This window comes from Cyanistes caeruleus, chromosome 1 (assembly GCF_971803275.1).
Source record: "Cyanistes caeruleus chromosome 1, bCyaCae1.hap1.1, whole genome shotgun sequence".
NCBI classification, from domain to species: domain Eukaryota; kingdom Metazoa; phylum Chordata; class Aves; order Passeriformes; family Paridae; genus Cyanistes; species Cyanistes caeruleus.
Window position 1 is genome coordinate 135636545 of NC_141701.1, and position 20222 is coordinate 135656766.

At 42.1% G+C, this 20222-nt stretch overlaps 1 protein-coding gene and 1 long non-coding RNA gene across 10 annotated transcripts in view; one reads left to right on the top strand and one right to left on the bottom strand.

Moving 5' to 3' along the window:
• ARHGAP21 (Rho GTPase activating protein 21) overlaps positions 1 to 19953 on the bottom strand; it is a 111576-nt gene extending 91623 nt beyond the window's left edge. For 2 of the 9 annotated variants that reach the window (XM_086861159.1, XM_086861141.1), the window contains exons 1-2: positions 18713 to 19322; positions 18300 to 18620 (exon numbers count right to left, since the gene is read on the bottom strand). In XM_086861159.1, coding sequence (XP_086717285.1) covers positions 18300 to 18386 — 87 coding nt within the window. In that variant the 5' untranslated portion in view covers positions 18387 to 18620; positions 18713 to 19322. Of the gene's footprint in view, positions 1 to 1084; positions 1242 to 18299; positions 19355 to 19391; positions 19625 to 19772 lie in introns of those variants that run through there. The other 7 variants (XM_086861178.1, XM_086861144.1, XM_086861173.1 and 4 more) reach the window with 7 other exon arrangements.
• LOC147655933 (uncharacterized) lies at positions 71 to 6713 on the top strand. The gene is made up of 2 exons (XR_015278894.1): positions 71 to 1064; positions 3456 to 6713. It is a non-coding gene; the product is annotated as an uncharacterized LOC147655933 (long non-coding RNA).
• Positions 19954 to 20222: the final 269 nt, after the last annotated feature.

Here is a 20222-nt window from a genome sequence, read left to right on the forward strand (position 1 = left end):
ATAAGCCTATCTCCAACCCTGTACACAAATAGTCACAGAGCTATCAGAAATCAGTAACATCCATTGATCTCACTAATAAATACAGGCCAAGCAAAGTAGCTGTGATACAATGGCCTAAATCATAACTCCACCATTTCCTTCAGATTCATCAGTCCTAGAAACACACGGATCCATCTTTTCTACTCCTTATTCCCAAGATCCTGGCAGAGAATTATTTACCCCAAGAAGTTAAAGTAGGTTCCCAAAAACCGATTTTAAAACACAGTCTCTGGAACTCCCCAATGTAAGGATAAAGTAAGAAAGAGAACTCTGGAAAGCAAATCTGTACCTTCATTTTTCCTGAGCACTGAACCTGAATAAAGCTGTTAATACAGGAAACACATAGAAAAAACACTCCAGACAAAGTAAACCTGATTCCCATTTTCTTTACCAAAATTTCATCCTCCAAAGTTAGGCAATAAAGAGGAACTGTAAATTTGACGTAATCATCACCCTAGTACAAACTCTGGATGATGAAATGCCACATCCTCTGCAGTCATCTCATTGAAGTTCTTGAGACAGGCCTAAAACCAAGATCCATCATCTGGTTTTTTGTTTATCCCTAAAACACCTTTAATCTCTAAAACAGACTAGTCCAAACTAGTACACTTTTACTGAGCTTTACTTTATACTGAAAACACAATTTTCACAAGGTATTATACAGGTAGGACTCAAGTGGGGGGAAAAAAATTAAAGGAAAAAAAGCCCCACACCAGTGTTTTGCATTGAATCTAATTTATATTTTTTTAAAGACATCTACAGGCCCAGGCAGGTGTCCTTTTCGTCACATAACTATATTAAGAAACAGCTCATTTTTATTAGAAAGGACATATCAGTAAGACATTTTACAATGCAGTGGGCCAGACCGTTTTTTTCAAGGAAAAGGGACAAAACCACAGCCCTGGCACAGGAGCCTGCTGATTAAAGGCTACAGAGGTCTCCACACAGTGAAGCCCCAGAAGTCTCCCAAAGAGGAAGGTTCCAGGACCTCTCACAAGCTGTTCCAATTTTTAGCCACCTAAACAGTAAGTTTTTTTCTCCTTGCCTTGACCTGAAGCTTCCCTTACCACACCCATTTTGTCATCCCTTCCCTTTCAAGAGGCTGAAGGCCCCATGCAGCTGCTCCTCAGCTTTCCCTGCCTCGGGTGAGCCAAGCTGCTGTCAGTGGCCTCGTGTCCAGGCAGGCCCTCCAGGCCCTGAACGCCTTCCCTCGCTCCAGTCCTCCATGTCCTGCAGCGAGGACATGCCAAACTCTGGGCATGGTCTTCCGGGAGGAACACAAGGGCAAACAGATTGGGAACGACACCAACACCTTCAGAGATCACAGAGCACAAATGTTTACAAACATTGTCAACAGTATGGCCAACCAGATATGCTACACAAGCACAGCAACAACAATTACACCAGCAGCACTACTCACACTGATACGAATTTTTTTCCCCTCACTGAAGTATTTGAACAATGACCTCCAGAGGTGCAAAATCAGCACGTAATTCCCTGGCCTTTCTTAAGTCTTCTACTCAGTAAAGGAGAAAGTCTTGCCACGCACTGAACAATGGAAAGAAACCCCAGAAAGGGAGGAATTAACAGTTCAGTAGGAAGAGGACAGGGTGAGAAGCGAGAGAGAGGGCATTAAAGTGGTCCTCATTTTTAAGATGCATGTCAGGTGTGATTGACAACATACAAAGGCACACAAAGACTTAACTGAACATGAATAATCTGTCACACATTAAAAACTTACCTCTATATTGAATACTAAGCACAAAGTACATTAATGAGCAACAGGTTCCCTGTGTAAAAAAGCCGGATAGAATAAAGGCTCAAGGATTTTTTTATTATTTTTTAACTGAAAAGTTCAGGGCTACAGTGCAGAACTAATTAAAAAGTAAAAAATTCTAACTCTAAAGACTCCAAGTAAGTATGGAATAAATGTACTAGCACTTAAAATCTCGAAGAAACTTTCACTAACTAAAGACTGATATAAACAACCCGAGACAGAAATTCAGGTGCACAAACCTAGGATACAGTACATAAACCCACCTGAGCCAGTGTATTCCAATAGACTAAAAATCTGTTCACTCACCAACACATTTTCTGTATGTAAAAGAACACACCACACAAAATGTCATCAACAAGTTTGACACAGTCTGTGAGAGCTATATTCAAAGCCTGAAATTAATATGCCACTGAAACTTAATGAAATTACCATTTAAAAAAACCATACCATTTTAACAAGCAAGTCTTAAATCAATCATAACATATCAGGTATCAGACTTCTGTCAGTACTCAAGGGAGTACTAATATTACAGCCAAAAAATCCTAGGAAACAAGTTCTAGAAAATCACAACATTCAAAAAGAAATTTAAAGAAAAACAAGCATAGTTGATTATGTGGAATAGTGGGAAAAGCAACACACTAGTAGAAACCAAGAAGCAAGCAGGAGGTTTGTAAGTAGAAAACTACAGGCTGACTATTGACTACGTAACAAACAAACTCACATGAATTAAATTCAGAGTCGTTTATATTTCAGCAAAGTCTACCTTGTGTCAACACAACATTCTTTCACCCAGCAGCAGGTCTTGATCCTTAACAAAAATTTCACCTTACATCGTATTAAGCTCACAGTATATTTTAGGAATGTATTTTACCAGTCTTGTCCCAAGTGTGAGTACACACAGTGTGACCCATCAATCACAAGCTACTGCACATGTGCCAAGCTCCTGATTACATAACTGACAGCAATCAGCCTGTGCAAAAAAATATGGTTCTCTTCTGGAGGCTTTTGCTTTCATTTTTTACTATGTCTGTAAAAGGACAATGTATTTCCTAACCTTGTCTTTCAAATGAGAAATTATTTTTTAAAAAAATCACCATTCACCAACTTGAGGTCAAATGGCAGAAGCTCCATGATCTGGGTGTGCTTGCATGAAATATCAGCGTCAAACCATGACAGAAGACCTGCACTCCACTAAGATGCAGCAAGATATGAACATAGCACAACTTACCCAAATACCTTCAACCAGATTCCATAAATGAAACTGACATCAATAGTACCTGAAAATTACTTAACTGCAGCAATGAAAGCTCTTGTTGCAGTTTTATTTAACCATCCTTTTCCAAACCTCTTCACTGCTTTTCTTATTAAATTTATATCCTGGCTTTCAAATTATGTCCTATGACAAAACAGATTAATCCTCTAATGAAACTTCCTCTACTCTGCATTTAATTCCCCTGTACAAGTTCCTGGTGAACAGCCTGTAAAGGCTTTACCTTGTACAAGACCAATTCAGAAGGTATTCACAAAAATATATGCAATAAAATATCTATCATTTTTTAATAATTTTATTAACATCACAGCAGAACACAAGCAATCCAGTAGGTTTCCAGAATGTGCTAATAGTTCCTTTCTGACACAGGTGACTGAGATTCCAAAAAGGAACGGGCAATCTACTAAACCTCATATTTACAGAAAAGGAAGAATTCTTGGGAACATGAAGTTCAGGGGCCACCTTGGCTACAGTGATTGTGAGCAACAAGGTTCAGGACCCTGAGAGCAGAGAGCAAAGCCATGTAACAGACTCACAGTCCTGGACTTCCACAGAACAGGACTGCCCAGTGATCAGCTTGGAAGAATTTTAGAGGAGGCTGTCCTGGAGAGGAGCCCAAGAGAGCTGGTAGATTTTCATGGATCTCCTCCTACAAGCTCAAGAATGGTCCCTACCAGTGTGCAAAGAATCAAGCAAAGGTGGAAGGAGGCCTGCACGGAAAAAAAAGAAGATTCTGAGCTCAAACGTAAAAGGGAGTGTACAAGGATCACAAGCATGATCCAGGTGATCCATAAGAAACAAAGACACTGTCTAAGCATGCAGTGATAGGGGCTAGGAATGCCAAAGCCCACTTGGACTTCCATCTGGTACTGGACATGAAGGGCAACAGAAAAGGCTTCCAAACATGCAAGAAGGCAGATTTATCAAGAGTAAAACATACTTAATCAGCCTGATGGCCTTTTGTAAAGTTGACTGGCTTGGTAGATGAGAGAAGGGCAGCAGGTATTCTTATACCCTGACATCAGGAGGGTTTTTGACACTGTCTCCTATTATGTTCTTATGGACAAACTAATGAAGTATGGGCCAGATAAAAACGAACAGTGAACTGAACTGGAAATTGAAGGTGTTATGAACAACAGGAAAAGGTCCAGCTGGAGACCAAGTTGATGGAAATTAGAAGACACACAGGAACAAACTGAAATAGAGGAAATCGCATAAAAACATCACCACCCTCACCCTAAATTTTACTGTAAGCATAATCCAACACTGAAACATGTTGCCAGAAAACCTGCTGAGTCTCCATGCTTGTGGTCAAAACCAGCCTGGACACCACATCTGCCCACATCTTGGGCAGCCTGCTCCAGTTTACTGAATTGAATGGTCTTCAGAAGTGCCTTCCAACCTCAATGATTCACTAACACTGTGAAAACTGGTTTTAAATCCGTGCCGGTATTAGCGAGAATGCATTTTATGGCAGCTACACAAATCTGAGCCGCAGGCAAATCAAGTTCAGACTATTTTTGGTGAAGTGCTACATTCTAGCTCAAATCCCTATCATCCCCTACCTGCTCATGTCCAATACAGTCTGCAATACCACCTGCTAACATGCACATAGGACTTTGAACATAAGTATAGAAGTATATCTACTCCTGCTCTGTCATTCTCATTTAATGTACTGAAACAATGCTGTTCATGTAATTGCCATAATTTTCTAAAACTTTTGGCCTCAGCAACAACATTTACAATTATAACATATAATCACATGTGTATATGGAAGGAAGGAGGAAACAAAAGAACAAATTCACCTCAGTATTGCTCTCAGAGGGCCAGAAACGCTCAATTCATAGATCTAACACCAAAGAGACTGCTGGAGGTATAGCAGTGGTTTCTAGGTAAAATCCTGCACGTAGCTACAGAAAACAAAACCACACCAGGAAGACAAAATTCTGTTTAAACAGGCAAAGTCTGCTAATACTGGAAGGACACCAGATAAGTGTAATTATACTTCAGTCCATGACTTGCCATGGAAAGATGCTCAAGAATTTCCTTTAGATTTTCGGGTTTTTTCTTCTTTTTGATTAAATTTACATTTTTTTTCATTCACAACTTGTGAATTTAACATTTTTTAAATACACAACTTGACATAATAAAGAGTTCTATCTGCCTGGTTTTGGAGACATACCTACAACACTTTGAAGTTGCAGACATTCAAAAAGCAGGCCTAATTCTTTACAGATTTCCTTTAAACAGACAAGCTTTCTCAAACTTTAAATTTAAGCATAAAGGAGTTGTATAAAAAGACAAACTTTTTGTTCCTGAAACAAAAGTATCTACTTCCACTGTGTTTAGTTTCAATATATGGTTATTTTTACATTCTTCATATTTTCATGTTGTGACTTCATATGTAACAGTATGTCAGGTTTTCTATAGCATATATGATCTTGCACTATACAAAGAACTAGTATTTGTAGGCTTTTTACTCTAATAATTGAAGAAAATGCTAGTTGCTTGGGATATTTTTGCTTAAACCTGACACTCATCTCCCCAACAGAAGGTTTGAAGAAATTATACAATTCAAGTTATTTATTTATATTCTAGCACATAATACAAAAAGCAGTCAGCATTAAAGAACAAAATAGGTACAACTGATTTTCAAAAGAATTAAAGGTTTTTTTCAAAGGATCATTTATCAGAACCATGAATCCAAAGCCTGCTGAAGTCCAGAACCATCTCCAGCTGAAAGGACTTATGCAGTCTATTTATGAAGTATGAATAAATGCAATTTTCCCCCCATTTTACTATTTTAAATTAGACCAAATATTTTTTCACTGATTATAAAATAACTTTTATTAACATTAACCAGACATCTTCTGACATATATTTTTTTTATCATTTCAAATCTCCACTTACAAATAAAAAAAATAGTCTGGATTTCCATCATTTAAAACAATAAATATAATGAAACTTCTCAGAACTCATTGGAACTCAAAGTACAGAACAATATAATGGAAAAGTAAAGCCTCTACTGCCACTTTGTAACAGCCATTTGTAAATAAGGTAACAGAGACAAACAGGCTTGTGAAAAAATATGCACGTAGGCCAGAAAGGCCTTATTAAGCAGTGAGAATAAATTGGAAGGTCCTTCTCTAGTGAGTCATTCTAAAATGCAACTAGTGGTATTTCTTTTCCAAATGAGAAGTGTCTCTGCAATAAAGAAATCAAGTTCCACAAGAAACAACTGCCCTACGGGATAAAGGATACAGAGAAAGGACAACCACTGTTCCCCATGCCTTGAGAAGGTTAGCAACACTCAGTTGAGGACATATTCTTGTAATCCCAGATTTCTTACTTACAAAAGTAGGGAAGACTGCAGGCACTTTCCAAGGAATGAAAGCTTAAGGTATCTTGGGTCCTAAGCAGGAAAGAGAAATCTGACAGACCAGATTATCCAAGCAGGGGAAGTCACCACAGCATTAACTGAATTTAAGGTCAAGTTACTCCCACAAATCCTGGTTTTAATCTCACACATAATGCCTTCCCCCTAACTCATTTGGTAGTATTAATGGTTTGAAATTTTTAAAAAATCCAGTAACTTAAAAAAAAAAAAAAAACAAAAACACAAATAAACCGCCTCACCTACACAGCAAAACAACACCAAAAAACATACAAAATAACGGCAAACAAACAAAAAAAAAAACACCATGCAAAAACATCATTATTCACTTTTTTGGCACTATCCAAAATAAGATGATTGTGTTGTCTGTGCTTCACCTCCCTCATGGCAGACACAGAATCTAACACAGAAAAAAATTCTGTTTCCAAACTTCAGATTCCCATTGTGAACAGCAAAGAAGCTTATACACAACCATTACACCACTGACACATCATCCAAAATTTAAGCCACTGAATGCTGGCCATGAAATGTATAAAGGTTAACACACTGAGTGAGTTACAAGGGGAGAATCTTTTCCCCAAAAAAACTCACACCAGGATACTGTGATAAACAGGCATCACTGAATTCTTAACTGAATACAAGATTTTTTCCTAAGTTTATCCAAGTCCCTGATTGTAATGAAACAAGGAAAAAATGATTCTCCACAGACAAACTTACCAGTGAGGACTGTTTACCCTGAACACGCCTTGCTGAGTAACTGTCTAATATTACCACTGTCTCTACTCACTCACATTAAATAATTTAGTTTCTCAGTCATGAATCACTGATTACAGGAGCAGAAACCATCTTAGCCACAAATGCCTTTTAACACTTTAGATCTAGCTTTAAAATAGTTTTGGAGGGTGGAGGTTATTTGTCTACCCTCCCACAAAAGACAAGAACCCCAACTCAACAAAACTATTTTTGTGGTCATCTCATTTCCCAGTTGTTTAGGTAGTTTACCTTTTTTTTCCTTACCTTCTGGATAAATGATTTTCAGGACTGCTAAAGGGAAGAAGTTTCATTTTGCCAAATGAAGCTGCTCCCTCCAGTCCTTTCCCTATCTGTACATCACCCAGTCCCGCCCCTTTGGAGCTATGTAGCTTGCTGCATAGCCTCTGAAAATGCTATTTCCTTCCCTTGAGCTGTAGAAATGGAGTGAAAGAGGAGTAACTATTCCACAGCAAACAGAAGTCCCAGCAGCATGATTCACCACAAAAGGAGAAAGTTTTCCACAGAATCTAAGTGGTTTACTGAGTTTGCTGCTGCAATAAGACCAAAAATTGGTCTTATTTGATTGGAATCAAAAATTAAGCCCTGCAGTGTAATGCAGTCCACTGAAAAGGTGGCACAGAAAACTGTTTTATAGGCAAAAAAAAGCACTTGTCTGACTGCAAACAAGTAGAAAAGTATGACAGCATATGCAACTTGTGTGTACAATCACCTTGAGCTCTCCTTCATCTGGGAGGGGGGACAGAGAAGAATGAACACAGAAGCAGGCAATGGTGCATCTCATTTCAGCTTATTAAAACAGGAGAACATTAGACCCATATGATGCAACAACTTTAACAAAAGCAAGTAAAACCAAAGGCATAAGTTTGGTATCTTCAAGGAGCAAAAATAGGTCCAGTCCTGAATATCTGAAAAACTCCTATCACCAACAGCTGCCTTGTTTCATCAGGCCTGGTACAGAAACTCCTGAAAGCAGAAGAAATCCTGATGAGCTATTATGGTATCAGCACTGCAACGTGTAAGAACACCCATAGATCAAATTGAAGATCCAACTAGCCCAGCCCGCACAGTGACCAAATGCAGATAGCTGTGAATAATTAGGAAAGAACACAGATACAAGCACCACTAGACTATCCTCCCTGTTTTAATCATTCACAAATCCATAATTCATTGCACTACAAGGGTACTAAGTAACTCTGAAAGTACTGCTCTTTCAAAAAATATATCCATGCTTTTAGCTTCCAAAATATTAAGGTGCAGATTAACAAGTTTAATTAATTTTTATACAAAGGACCATCTCCTTTTGCTTGTTCTCACCCCACCATGCTCACTTGACACCTCCAAGTTCTTGGTGTAGATAGTAAAGAGCTGATCCATAGAAATTCAAGATGAAGATGGAGAAAACTACATCTCAACATCACCTGTCTCTAGTCTCCTCTCTCCCAAACTGCCAAGTCCTAGCTTCCTTTTTCACTTTTGACACAGAAACAACTCCATATATTCAATTACCATAGTTAGCCCATCTCCACAACTTTTCTGGCTCTACTGTATTGTTTTTGACATGGGGAAAAATGAAGAGATGGGACCTAGACACACCAGCTCCACGTGCACTATGAATTTATATATTGAGGCATTACAGAAAACACTGTCTGTTCAAAATTATTATGAAATGGATGACAATTTGCTCTTTTTAATAACACCAAGCATTAAGGTGCTGTTTAATCCCTGGAGTTACCTACCAGAGCATTTAAGATTTCATACATGAGCTCCTGGTTAATCATTACTCCTCAGTATTTAATATGTGACATAATGCTATGACACTTACACACATTTTGTATTGACTAGTGCTGAGGAAAGTCCTTCAGCAGTTCTTCACAGACAATTCATCTTCACTAATCTGAATAACTCAGCAGGCAAAAGTTCTCTACAAAGATAACAAAAGAAGCACTTTTATCTCTCCATTGCCATTAAACTACTAAAAACAGCAGTTACCAGACCTGTTTAGATATACAGCTGAATCATAGCCTCAGTCACAGTGCAAATGGAGAGAAAATTACTCAAAACCATCTAGTTTTGAACTCATGAAAAGCAACACCTAAAGGGCATGGGCTACAAAATGCTACTTGTATTGGCCAGCTTCCATTATACAACATAATGTTCCATAACACTTCCATACAGAAAAAGCCCTTTGTTGCACAGACTAAGCTACAAGGACCATTTTGGTTCTGTATGCAGTATTTTTAAAAAGCAGGAATACTACTTCTCATGTTTTAAAAAAATGAAAATGCTAACAAAAAGAGATGCAAGCAATGAGCTTGTAAGATCACCTCCATGACATCAGGTTCAGAATACCAGCTTTCCAAACTACTTACTGCTATTGAATTACTCAGCATCTGATTCAGATGCACAGATTGCAAGGAATACTGAAGGTTATTCACGTTCACTTGTTTGACTCTTCCAACTTTCATATTATTGGTAATTTGGCAAGATGGAAAACTTTAATATCCTCAGAGCGGCACACATGCCATTCATTCTTCTTTCCTTAAGAAAAGATTTGTGTTTAAATCCCACCTCACAAGCAGCTCCAAAGCAACTTCTCCAATATATTTTAAGAAAATAACTAAAGCATACAGACAATGTGAGACTGTATTTAGACAGACCCGTACATTAACAGTGTAAGTACAGAGAATGAAGCAGAAGGCCAGTAAAACTGCCATGAAAATTGATTACTCTGGGCAAAGTTTACTTACTCACCTTTTACCATGGTGATTGAGGATAATAAAATTTTAAAATGCATGCAAGAAGGAACAAGTCAGATTTTACAGCCATTGATGAATAAGAAATGTTTGCGGCTATACATGGGAATACTTTTCACTGGAGTCACAGGCTCCCTATTAAAGTTGCATCAAAATTAGAGAGCTGAGAGGAAAAGCACAACAATAACAAAGCATGTAGTGCAATGTACCAGCTTGTTACATGAAAACTGCAGCATTTCTTTTGGAGATAACCCTAACCAAATCTTTATCTTACAAAAAACAGGTCCGAGGCCACAGGTAAGTCACCTGCTTGAGGAGTACATACTAGACCTGCTTCTTCTTTTGATGACCAAAAAGAACAACAAAATGTTTCCATTCTCAATTCTTGCATCAAAAAGAAATTTTGACAGCTATGCATACTCCTGCAAGCACTGACTGACCTCTAGCCCTTTTAAAAATTATGGAACTGAGGACATACATTTAAACGCGTCTAAACTCCCATAGACTCTAATGGAAGAATTGTATTTAAATATCTGTCAAGCTTCTTAGGCAATCAACCCCATCCACATTCTATTACATCAGGACAGACCTTGAACAAGTTATAATGTTGTATTTTCATCAAAAAATACATTTTGTTGTAATTGTGTTATGGTTTTGAAATCCCCATGACTTTAGCTCCCTAAACTAGTTTTTGAACAACATCTCTGCCTGTGTAGTTTTCCAGTATAAAACTGCAACTTAAGTTGTAGACTGAACTCAGTTTTAGTTTTCAAAATTACGGAGTTCACCTCAATGCTGTGAACATATCACTGAGCAGACTCTGTCTGCCACAAGCCAAGTGATCTGTAAGGGATTCATGAGTTTAAAAGATTCTCTTTCAGCTCATCCCACAGACAGAACAAGTTGTATCCAAGACCCCTATTCACCTTGGAAGTTTTAAATCACATCAGCATTTGAATTTTAGTCTTTTCTGCCCTTGCACTTAGACTAAGGCAATTACACAGATATTCAACACTAACATTTAAAAAAATTTAAGAAGCTTTAATTTTTTTAAAACTTTTTTTTATTACAGGATTGTTCACTCTCTTATGTCTCAAACTTCACAACACAAAAAGCCCCAAACATTTAGATGAAAAACTCAACTAGAAGAGAACAAAATACATTCCTTTAAAGGGGCAGTGATTTGCAAAAAAAGTTTAAATAAGAAATAGTATTTCATCAAAGTGTACAAAGAGATATACATACATACAAATAGGAGGGCACACTGCCATTTCCATTAGGTAAAAAAAATGAAAACAAATAATGCCCCCTCACAAAAAAACCACAAACACCACAAAAAAGCCAACCAAGAAAAAACAAAAACTCAGACCAAAAAACAAAAACCCCATGCAAGTTCAGGTTTCTCTTTTCAACCTATTTGTATCAACTGCAACTGTTACTCAGAAGCATTTAAAATCTCTCTCCTCAATAGTTTTCTATTTAATTTCTTGTCCTTGGCCCTTCAAGCAGACAAATATAAACCTCAAAATTTAAAATATGGAAGATTATGTTATACAGCCAACTCAGTGATGCCAGTGCAAGATTATTCCCTACAGCATATTTGCTAGTGCTTAATGCAGTCCATACTGTGTGTCCTAACACATTATGCAAATGACACACACATGAAAGAAAATGTCTATCTCAGAGTGCCCCCCTCCACCAACAGACAATCTGTAATTAGCCATGTCCTCTAAGGAGGCACCTCATTCACTCTCACCAAAGCAGCAGCTGCTGGCAAATGGAAATCAAGAAATTTAGAACAAAAATAAGCCACTACCTACACTCCCAAAGGTGTATACTCATGGTTGCAAGCCAGAGTCAAAATCTAAACAGTCGTTTGTGTTTTTCCAGAATGCCCACACAGAACCTCTCATGCCGAGCACCAAATATTTACTAACATGATTTATCTCAGGCTCTCTCACACAGGCTGTAGAGAGCTGCAGCAATAGATCCCAAGGTTTCACTAAAACAATTCTGATCTACAAGTTTTCAGTGCAAAAATCTAGAAGAGAAAATATAAAGCAGCAACACTTTCTGCTGAACACAACCCCCTGGCATACAGAACAACAGGGTACACTAGTACAGAAAACTGCAGTAGCTCTAGACCCCCAGCACAGAGATGCAGAGAACAAAGCACACAGTTGTGCCTAATCTTTACCATCCTATTACCAAGTGATCTAATCACTAAACTATACATCACCTCCCCAGAAGAGTTCTCTTCAAATCCAGCAGCAGTCATCAAACAGTAAACTCAGAAAATTGTTTCCCTGTTTACCAAAGTAAACAACAAAACAGAGAGAGGGCAGAGTTCCCATCTAACTAGAGTAAATGAAAATTGCATTTCACCACGGTTTAATAAAAGAAACAAAACAAAAAACAACAAAAATGCAAAACACACCTCAGAGGAAGCCTTCTCATTAAATAACCTTTATGTACTCAGGGACTGTGTACATAAAACAGCTTAATCCCACCTTGCAACTCTAAAATTATGCACTTTCAGGTTTACAAGATGTGTCAGGCCTCTGATATGAACACCATCAAAGCTTGTTTGATGTCACTGCTCCCACCCATTATACTTCTACAGTGTGTGCCTACTACTGGGTGATGGGCAAAAAATACCATGAACTGTACATAAGAAGGATTTGGACAGCAGAAAAGCACAGCATTTACAATAATCTACATTTCATATTATAAACAGGCAAAGTGTTACAAGACTTCTGTAGAAAGGAATCAACCTGACCAGACAGCATAACTCGCATCCACTGGCTGGGTACTATGCTTAGCAAAACGTATTTTTAGTATATATCCATTATCTATTGTGGCAGGTAGACAAACACTTCCTCTGTAGCAAGGCCTTAAGTTCAAGGTTTTGACGAGATCATAGGCTCTGACAGCTTCCACAATCATGGAATTGTATCTAACAGACCACCAGACTGACTTCTGGTGCACTGTCAATTCAGACTGTTTCAATGCAGTTTGGAAGCCTCAACATTTACACCAGGGCTAACTCATGTGTTTTAAAACACATGATGACTCCTGTTGACTCCAATGACTCCTGTTAAGCACATGAAATAAATCTTGTTTCATTTAACATTATTTCATAGTTTTTTATATCTGCTTTCTATTCTATGCAATTTAGCACACAAACAGCTGCAAGGAAGAACAGCACACAGCCTCTGAATGCTAGAACACCTCTATTTTTTCTTCCAGTTGTTATCAGAAAAAAACCCTGAAACATCAGCTACAAAGCACCAGTATATATTCCTAACACTTAGTCTAACACTGCTATTTAGACTTCCTTGGAAAGATAATTTTTTTCTTTTAGTAAGGCTCACAGGTTGCACGTGTTGATATTATAATCCTCATTTACAGAGCCACATATGTATATGTCTCTTTAGTCAGAGAATTAAAGAAAAAAAATACCAGCTTTTACTCTTTTCAGAGCCCATGCTGTTCAGTTTTGATTTGGTGACCCACCTGCAGTAAGATGTTTTCAAAGATACAAGAGGGCCAAGACCACAAATGCATACAGTGTGTGAGATGAAATAGCTCCTCTCCCCCAACCGTTCTCTCAATTGTTTTTACATGTAAGTAAATACAAATGACATTAAATAATATATCTGAAGTAGCAGACGCTATTTTTGCACCTTAATAAAAAACATTAAAAATAGCTTAAACAGATAAGAAAGTCAACTTAGTGCTTTGATGTTTGTCAAATGTGTTAAAGAAAAAAGTTCAGTTGTATAATGCATATACTGCATTACTCACATGCAGGAAGAGGAGCTATTTCACACAGACACAGTTCAAGATACTCTCAGTCCATTGCATTTCTTCTTGCCAAAGTATTTTTTTTCAGAAAGTAATACCAAAGTGGTACCATTAACAAAGTTGTATAACTGGGAAGCAAGAAGTCACTTTAGAAAAACATATTAAATGCAGTTACTTTAGAAGGCAGACACCTTCCTTTTCTTGAAGGAACTACTTCCTGCTTCATATTACACTTATTAAATACATAACATTTCTTCATGGAAGAGGTCCATGTTTTGTCAAATTATCCTAGGCTTATGCTGACATAAATCAGAGCAGAAGTCAGCATTATGCTTGCATGATTAAACAGGATTTGACTCAAGCTTTTTGAACAGCTGCAACCAAAACTCCTGGTAGGGCTCGTATTTATACCGAATTTATTAAATAAAAGCTTTGTGCAGAATTCTCTATCACCCTAAGTAAAGTACACTTCTAACAACCAGTACTGCATACTATTTGACATATAAAATTGTACAAATGTATTTTGCTAATTCTGATCTTTAACATTACGATTAAACCTTCCAGCACCTGAGTATCAGGCATAGAAAAAGCATCAATACCCAACGACAGAGAGTTCCAAAGCAGTTCACATGTTTACAGGCACAATTACAAAGACTGACATTCCGCTCTGACAGTGGAGAGATGTGACACCTGGGAGTCACCACTTGAAGTTTACCAATGTCCTCCCAACCGGGCTGTTAAAATAGTAAACGATCTATTCATTATTGTTAGTGAGAAGGCAAATGATTTTCTATTTTTAGTGCCATCACTGCCCTTCTCTGGTTCCTAACCCAGCACATGCTTCTCTCCAGTTTATGCAGTTGCACTCTCTCTGATAAGGGGCAGGAGTAAGAATATTGTGGGGTTTTCTTCTCTGAAATTGAACAGTTGTGATTACAAAGCAAGTAGTGATAAACTTTTTTTTTTTTTTTTTTTTTTAACAGAAGTCTTTGGAAATATATTCCTAACTTTTGACAAATACAGAAGTCTTGGGAATCACATAAGACTGTTCACTATCCCTAACAACTTGCCTGCTAAGCAAAACAAAAACATGTAGGAAAACCAAAAGAAAAATATCAGTCTTAACAGGATTATTTGATAAAGTGTTTTTAATATTAATTTTTGTATTCATAAACTGAGGAAGTAGTATTATTAAGAATTAAAATTTGGCTTTTAAGGCCACACACACTGTGCTTAGTATTTTCTTCAACCTGCATTTAATATTCAGGAAGTATTTTTAATACAGATTAACAGTGAACTATACCACAAAGAGACACAGCACTTTTTTAAATGCAAAACAGTAGGAACGGAAAAAAAAAAAAAAAAAATAGGAGCACTTTTTATTGTGCCTTTCTAGGCAAAGGGTGGGAAATTAAATTTGCACTAACAAAGACACCAGTTCCAGGCTGGAATCCCGACAGGCCTGGAGGTGGGATGTTGTGACTGAAGCAGTACTGCCTGTACCTCAGCAGGGATAAAACTCCCCAGAAAAATACCGCTACAACCTGACAGAACAGAGATAGCCAATGCTTATTAATCTAAAAGCCAGAAAGAACACGCTCTCACTTATCTCTCCTCATGAACACAAGCCCAGCAATTCTTCCATTTGTAAATGTGTGTCAAATTTCAAACAGCATGGCAAACAGCCCTCAGAGTCCCTGGCCTTCCCTGCCAGCTCCCCCAGGAGCCCGGAATATGTGACCTGTCCCTTTGAACAGGCACTCCACATTCAGACAGAGCCTGCAAGCCTCAACGTGCAATCTTTGTTCCCAACAAGTGTTTCAGTGAAGGGGTTCTGAACTGAGAAAGACCACCAGGTACAGTGTAAAAGGGAAAACAAACAAACAAACAAACAAAAAAAAAAAAAAAAAGTGAAAATAAAAATAGAAAGCTTGGCAAGGCATAACCAAACAGAACTTAATCAGAGTAGGCAGATGTCCAAAACAAAACACAATTATTGACCACCATTTGCAGCGGTATTCACAGGACTCAAATCGCATGTCTTGTATTCCTCTACCTGTGTACACAAAGATCTACAGAAGCACCACTTCTCAGTCATATATTCCCTTTCTTAGTCTGACCATTGCTCTTGAAGCTAGAGGACAAATTTTTCAGTTCTTGCTCAAATCTTGGTGACTACGTTTCCAAAATTTTAAACTGATTAAAAGTCTTCATTTCTGCTGCAACTCCCTTGACTGGTGAACAACAGCTATGCCTGGAGTCTTCCTTGTGACAACCTGTTGTATGTAGATATCTATACCTAAACATAAAATGTAGATTACTTAAATACTGCATTATAATGCAAACACCATATGGGATCCAGTGTCCCAAAAACATAATTTTGGGAAATTAACAATTGCCCAAAACTGTTAATACCTTGCACATCAGTATTAGAATACTATAAACCCCTGTAACTGCAGCAATTTTTTTAAAAACCTGAAGTCCTTTTTTTAGTAATTGTTTTCATTAATGTTGTTTTCCGATCTTTTAAACAGAAAAGCCGTTCTTACACTTCAAATACAAACATGAGAGACTTCAATTAAAGGGATTTGTTCAAAGATAGCACACGAAGCACTGTACACAGTAACTATTCCATCAAACCAAGTTAGAGAGCAGGTGTCATGCCACAAATCCTCAGTCTCTTGGCATTTTACACAAATCTATGAAAGCAAACTGGTAAGAAAATATATTGAACTTGAAGACATGCAGCAATATTACATGAAGGCAACTGAGAGCTCACTGCAACCTTGATCAGACATTCACCAGGGCTGCCTAAGTTCAAGCAAAGATTACATCAGGCCTGCTGTGATTAAGGCAATCACAGGTCCCAGCGCCTGTTTTCTACCAGTTACATTTTAACTCCAACATGTAAGTACCTGGCAAAACAACAGGCAGAGCAGTCCATTTTGCAATTCCATGCCTATTAGTAGTCCTCAATTAGATAGCTTTAACATGATGAGCTCAAATAGTGCCACAGGCCTTGTTAAGGCTTACCATCACAGGCAGAGGTAGATTTTGACACGGGTCAGAGCCAAAGACCAGAAGTTTCAGTGTGACAGAATTAAAAAGCAGATACTAATTTTCACCCTCAGACATGCAGTTTTCTCCTTCTTCACATACTGTCTGAACAACACTGAAGAACAGGTTCTCCAAACATGCCACTGTTTTTCAGCCGTGCTTTATCACGAAGTCTCAGTATCTTCTGTCCTCTTACTTAAGACTCCGATTTTATCCTCATCTAACCCATCTGGCTTTAAGAGACTGTGGGAACCTCTTAACTGAGACGACATCAGAAAGGAAAATCCTACAATACCATATGTGACACTTTCAAACCAAGGCAAATGGGTGAATTCAAGATAGCAGAAAACTAAAACTCAGTGTCCTAGGAAAAAAAAACAAAACATACAAAATAAAAAAAAAACCACAACCCACACTTTTAAACTGAAGTTCTGTATGCCTAAAAATCACCCAACTGTAGTTCAGCTTCAGCAAACAAAAGGGAGAATGTCTGCATAAAGGGCATATATTTCACAGCCCCATGCAGATTTAAATCACCTTTTTCTTCAGCACTACATACATACTCTGAGAAATACAAAATCAAGTTTGTCTTTGTAAACAGTTTAAGACAAATCTTAGAACAAGTCTACTGAAGCTGTTACATGTATTTTGTTGAATCTAAAGTTAACTGTTGTTTCAGAGCCATTACTATTAATAGGAAGCACAGAAGGATCAGACACGGTTCTGCGTTAAAAACTTTTGTCTTGCAAGTCAAAACACGCAATGGTGCCACCATAGGATATGCTATTAAGTTTCTGAACTAAACACGCAGAGGATCGCTCCGGCAACAAATGCTATGGATAGAAATATCTTTAATGTAAGCGGCTGTGGATATAGACAGGAGAGTGGCGAGCACTGGGTACAAACAGACAGAGGCCAGAGCCTTATTTCTACTAAAAATCACGACTGGAATGTGACAGGGACGAAGCCGTACGCCCGAGCGCCCAGGGAAGCGCTCCTCGGGACGGGCAGGTTGGGCGTGGGAGCGACACGCCGCGCTCTGCCCGCGGGGCCGGGGGGGCCAGGGGCCCGAGGGGCGGCCCGGGGGAGCCTCCGGCCCGAGGGCGAGGGCGGCGGCGGCTCCGCGGGGCGGGAAGCGGAGCCACCGCCCGGCCCGCGAAGCAGCGAAGGCGCCGCCGCCTCCTGGCCCGGGAGCGGTGCCCCGAGAGCGCGGGGAGCGCTCGGCCGGGCGGCTGCCGCCCCTCCGCTGCTGGGGAACCGCACCACTCCCAGCGTCCAACTCCCAGCAACTCCGGGGCGGGCAGGAAGAGTGGGAGGGAGGGAGAGCGGAGGGAGCGGCCATTAAGCCCGCTCCAGCCAAGCCGTTCCCCGCGGCGGGAGGCGGCCGCCCGGCCCGGCCCGCGCCCCGCCCGCCTCCGCCGTTCCTACCTGGCCGCCGGCGCCGCTGCCGCCGCCCGGAGGGGGCTCGGTGTCTCCATCTCCGCCGGGTGGCCCCGCTGCCCACCGGGTCGCCATTATTTCATTCCCGGTTACAAAGGAGGCGCAAATCCTCTGGAGCCCACATCGGGGAAGGGAAAGGACGGGAGGAGGGAGCCGACGCCAGAGCCACTCGCGCACGCCAGGCGAGGCTCGGCCAGCCCAGCCCCGCCGCCGGGGAACGGGGGTCGGCCCCTTCACGCGGTTGCCATAGGGAAGAGCACCGGGACGACCCTGGGCTTCAGCTACGCTCTCCGGCTTCTGCCTTCATGGCTGGAGGAGGAGAGAGAGCAGATGTGTCAGTCCTCGGCGCGGGGACGCTGCCGCCTCCGCCGCCCGTCCCTTGTTAGGCTAATTGCACCCACTCGTCATCTTCCTCTTCCTCCGGCTCCTCCTATCCAGAGCCCCAGCCGCGGGGAGGAGAGGGCAAGCGGGGAGAGGCGGGAGGTGTCCGCTCCTTCCCACTTCACTACACGCCGCCGGAGGGAGCGGGGACGGAGCAGCGCTGTCCGGGCAGCCCCTGCTGGCGGGGGCGGTAGGGCCGCTCCCCGCCTCGGCCCAGCCGAACTTTGATCAACTGGTGGACGAGGAGGACGGGAGCGGGGGCCGCTCGCTCTCCGGGCCGGGCGGAAGCCGCCGCCTGCTCACGATTCCCGTCCCGGCTGGATGCAGAGGCGCGCCGGGGCGGGGGGGCGGCAGCGGAAAGCGCACAAGCCCTGATGAAGAAGCGGCAACAAAAGACCCCTCCGGCAGCAGCGAGGCCGTGCCGGGCTTTTGTCTCTTACGCGAGTCTGCCCCGCTCGCAGGCCGCTCCCTCCCCTCGTCTACGTAGCCGGAGCCGTTCGCGATCAGACCACCGCGCCCCACGCCCCGCCCGCGCCCCTCCTTCGGGCCTCCCCCCGCACGGACGTCGCTTCGCTTCGACAGCGGCAGCCGGCGGCCGCTGCGGCCCCGCCGGCGGCAATTAGGGCGTCTGGGCGCTGGGGCCATCGCGCCGCGCCAGCTGCGCCCCCCCCGGGCTCCTCCCAGGGCTCCCCCGGTTACCTGGGCAGCGGCCCGGGCGCGGCGGGGCGCTCCATCCAGCGCCCTCCCGGAGGGCAGGGCTGTGCGCGGCTGTGCCGCCTCGCCGCTACCGCTCGCCTCGATCGCTTCCCCGAGCCCTAGCACGGCCTCCTTTCTGCCCCGTCCCATTCCAGCCCATCCCCGGCCAGGCCCCGGGGCCGTCCCAGCGCCGCGGGCGACCGCCGCCCCCAGCCCGGCAAGGCGCCGCCGCCCCAGGGCCCCGCCGCCGGCCCCTCTCGCTCGGCGGCCCGCGGGGCTCCTGCCCCCGCCCCGGCGCTGGCCGCTGCCTCTGCTGCGGGGGAGCCCGTCCCCTTCCCCTGCCTCCTGACTGCCGGTTTCTCTTCCCTCCAAAAATTCACCCACCTTCTCAGACGACACCGCGAGGGCAGGAACAGGCTCCCGGCTGCCGCCCAGGGCACCCGCCCTGCGCCCGGGGAGCGCAGAGCCCCGCCGGCCCCCGCCCGCCAGCACGGCCTGGGGCGGCGGCGTTTGCTGCTGCTGCTGCTGCTGCTGCTGCTGCTGCTGCTGCTTCCCTGGGCGTTTTCGGGGGCGATCACACAGCAGCGATCTCAGACTTTCCGCCCTAACGCAGGATTTGGTGCTTCTGCCGCCAGCTCCACCTGCACCTCGCTCCGGGAGGACCGCGACCGCCTCTCGGCTGGCTTTGGACCGTCCCGGCCCAAGTCCTGGGCCGCCCTTGGGCCAGTGGCGGGGGGAAGAACTTGGTTTTGTTGTAGCCACGAAGGCGGTAAATGGAGACATTTTCTATACTTTATCATCATCGGAGTGTGTGATTTGAAATTTCTTTTCGGT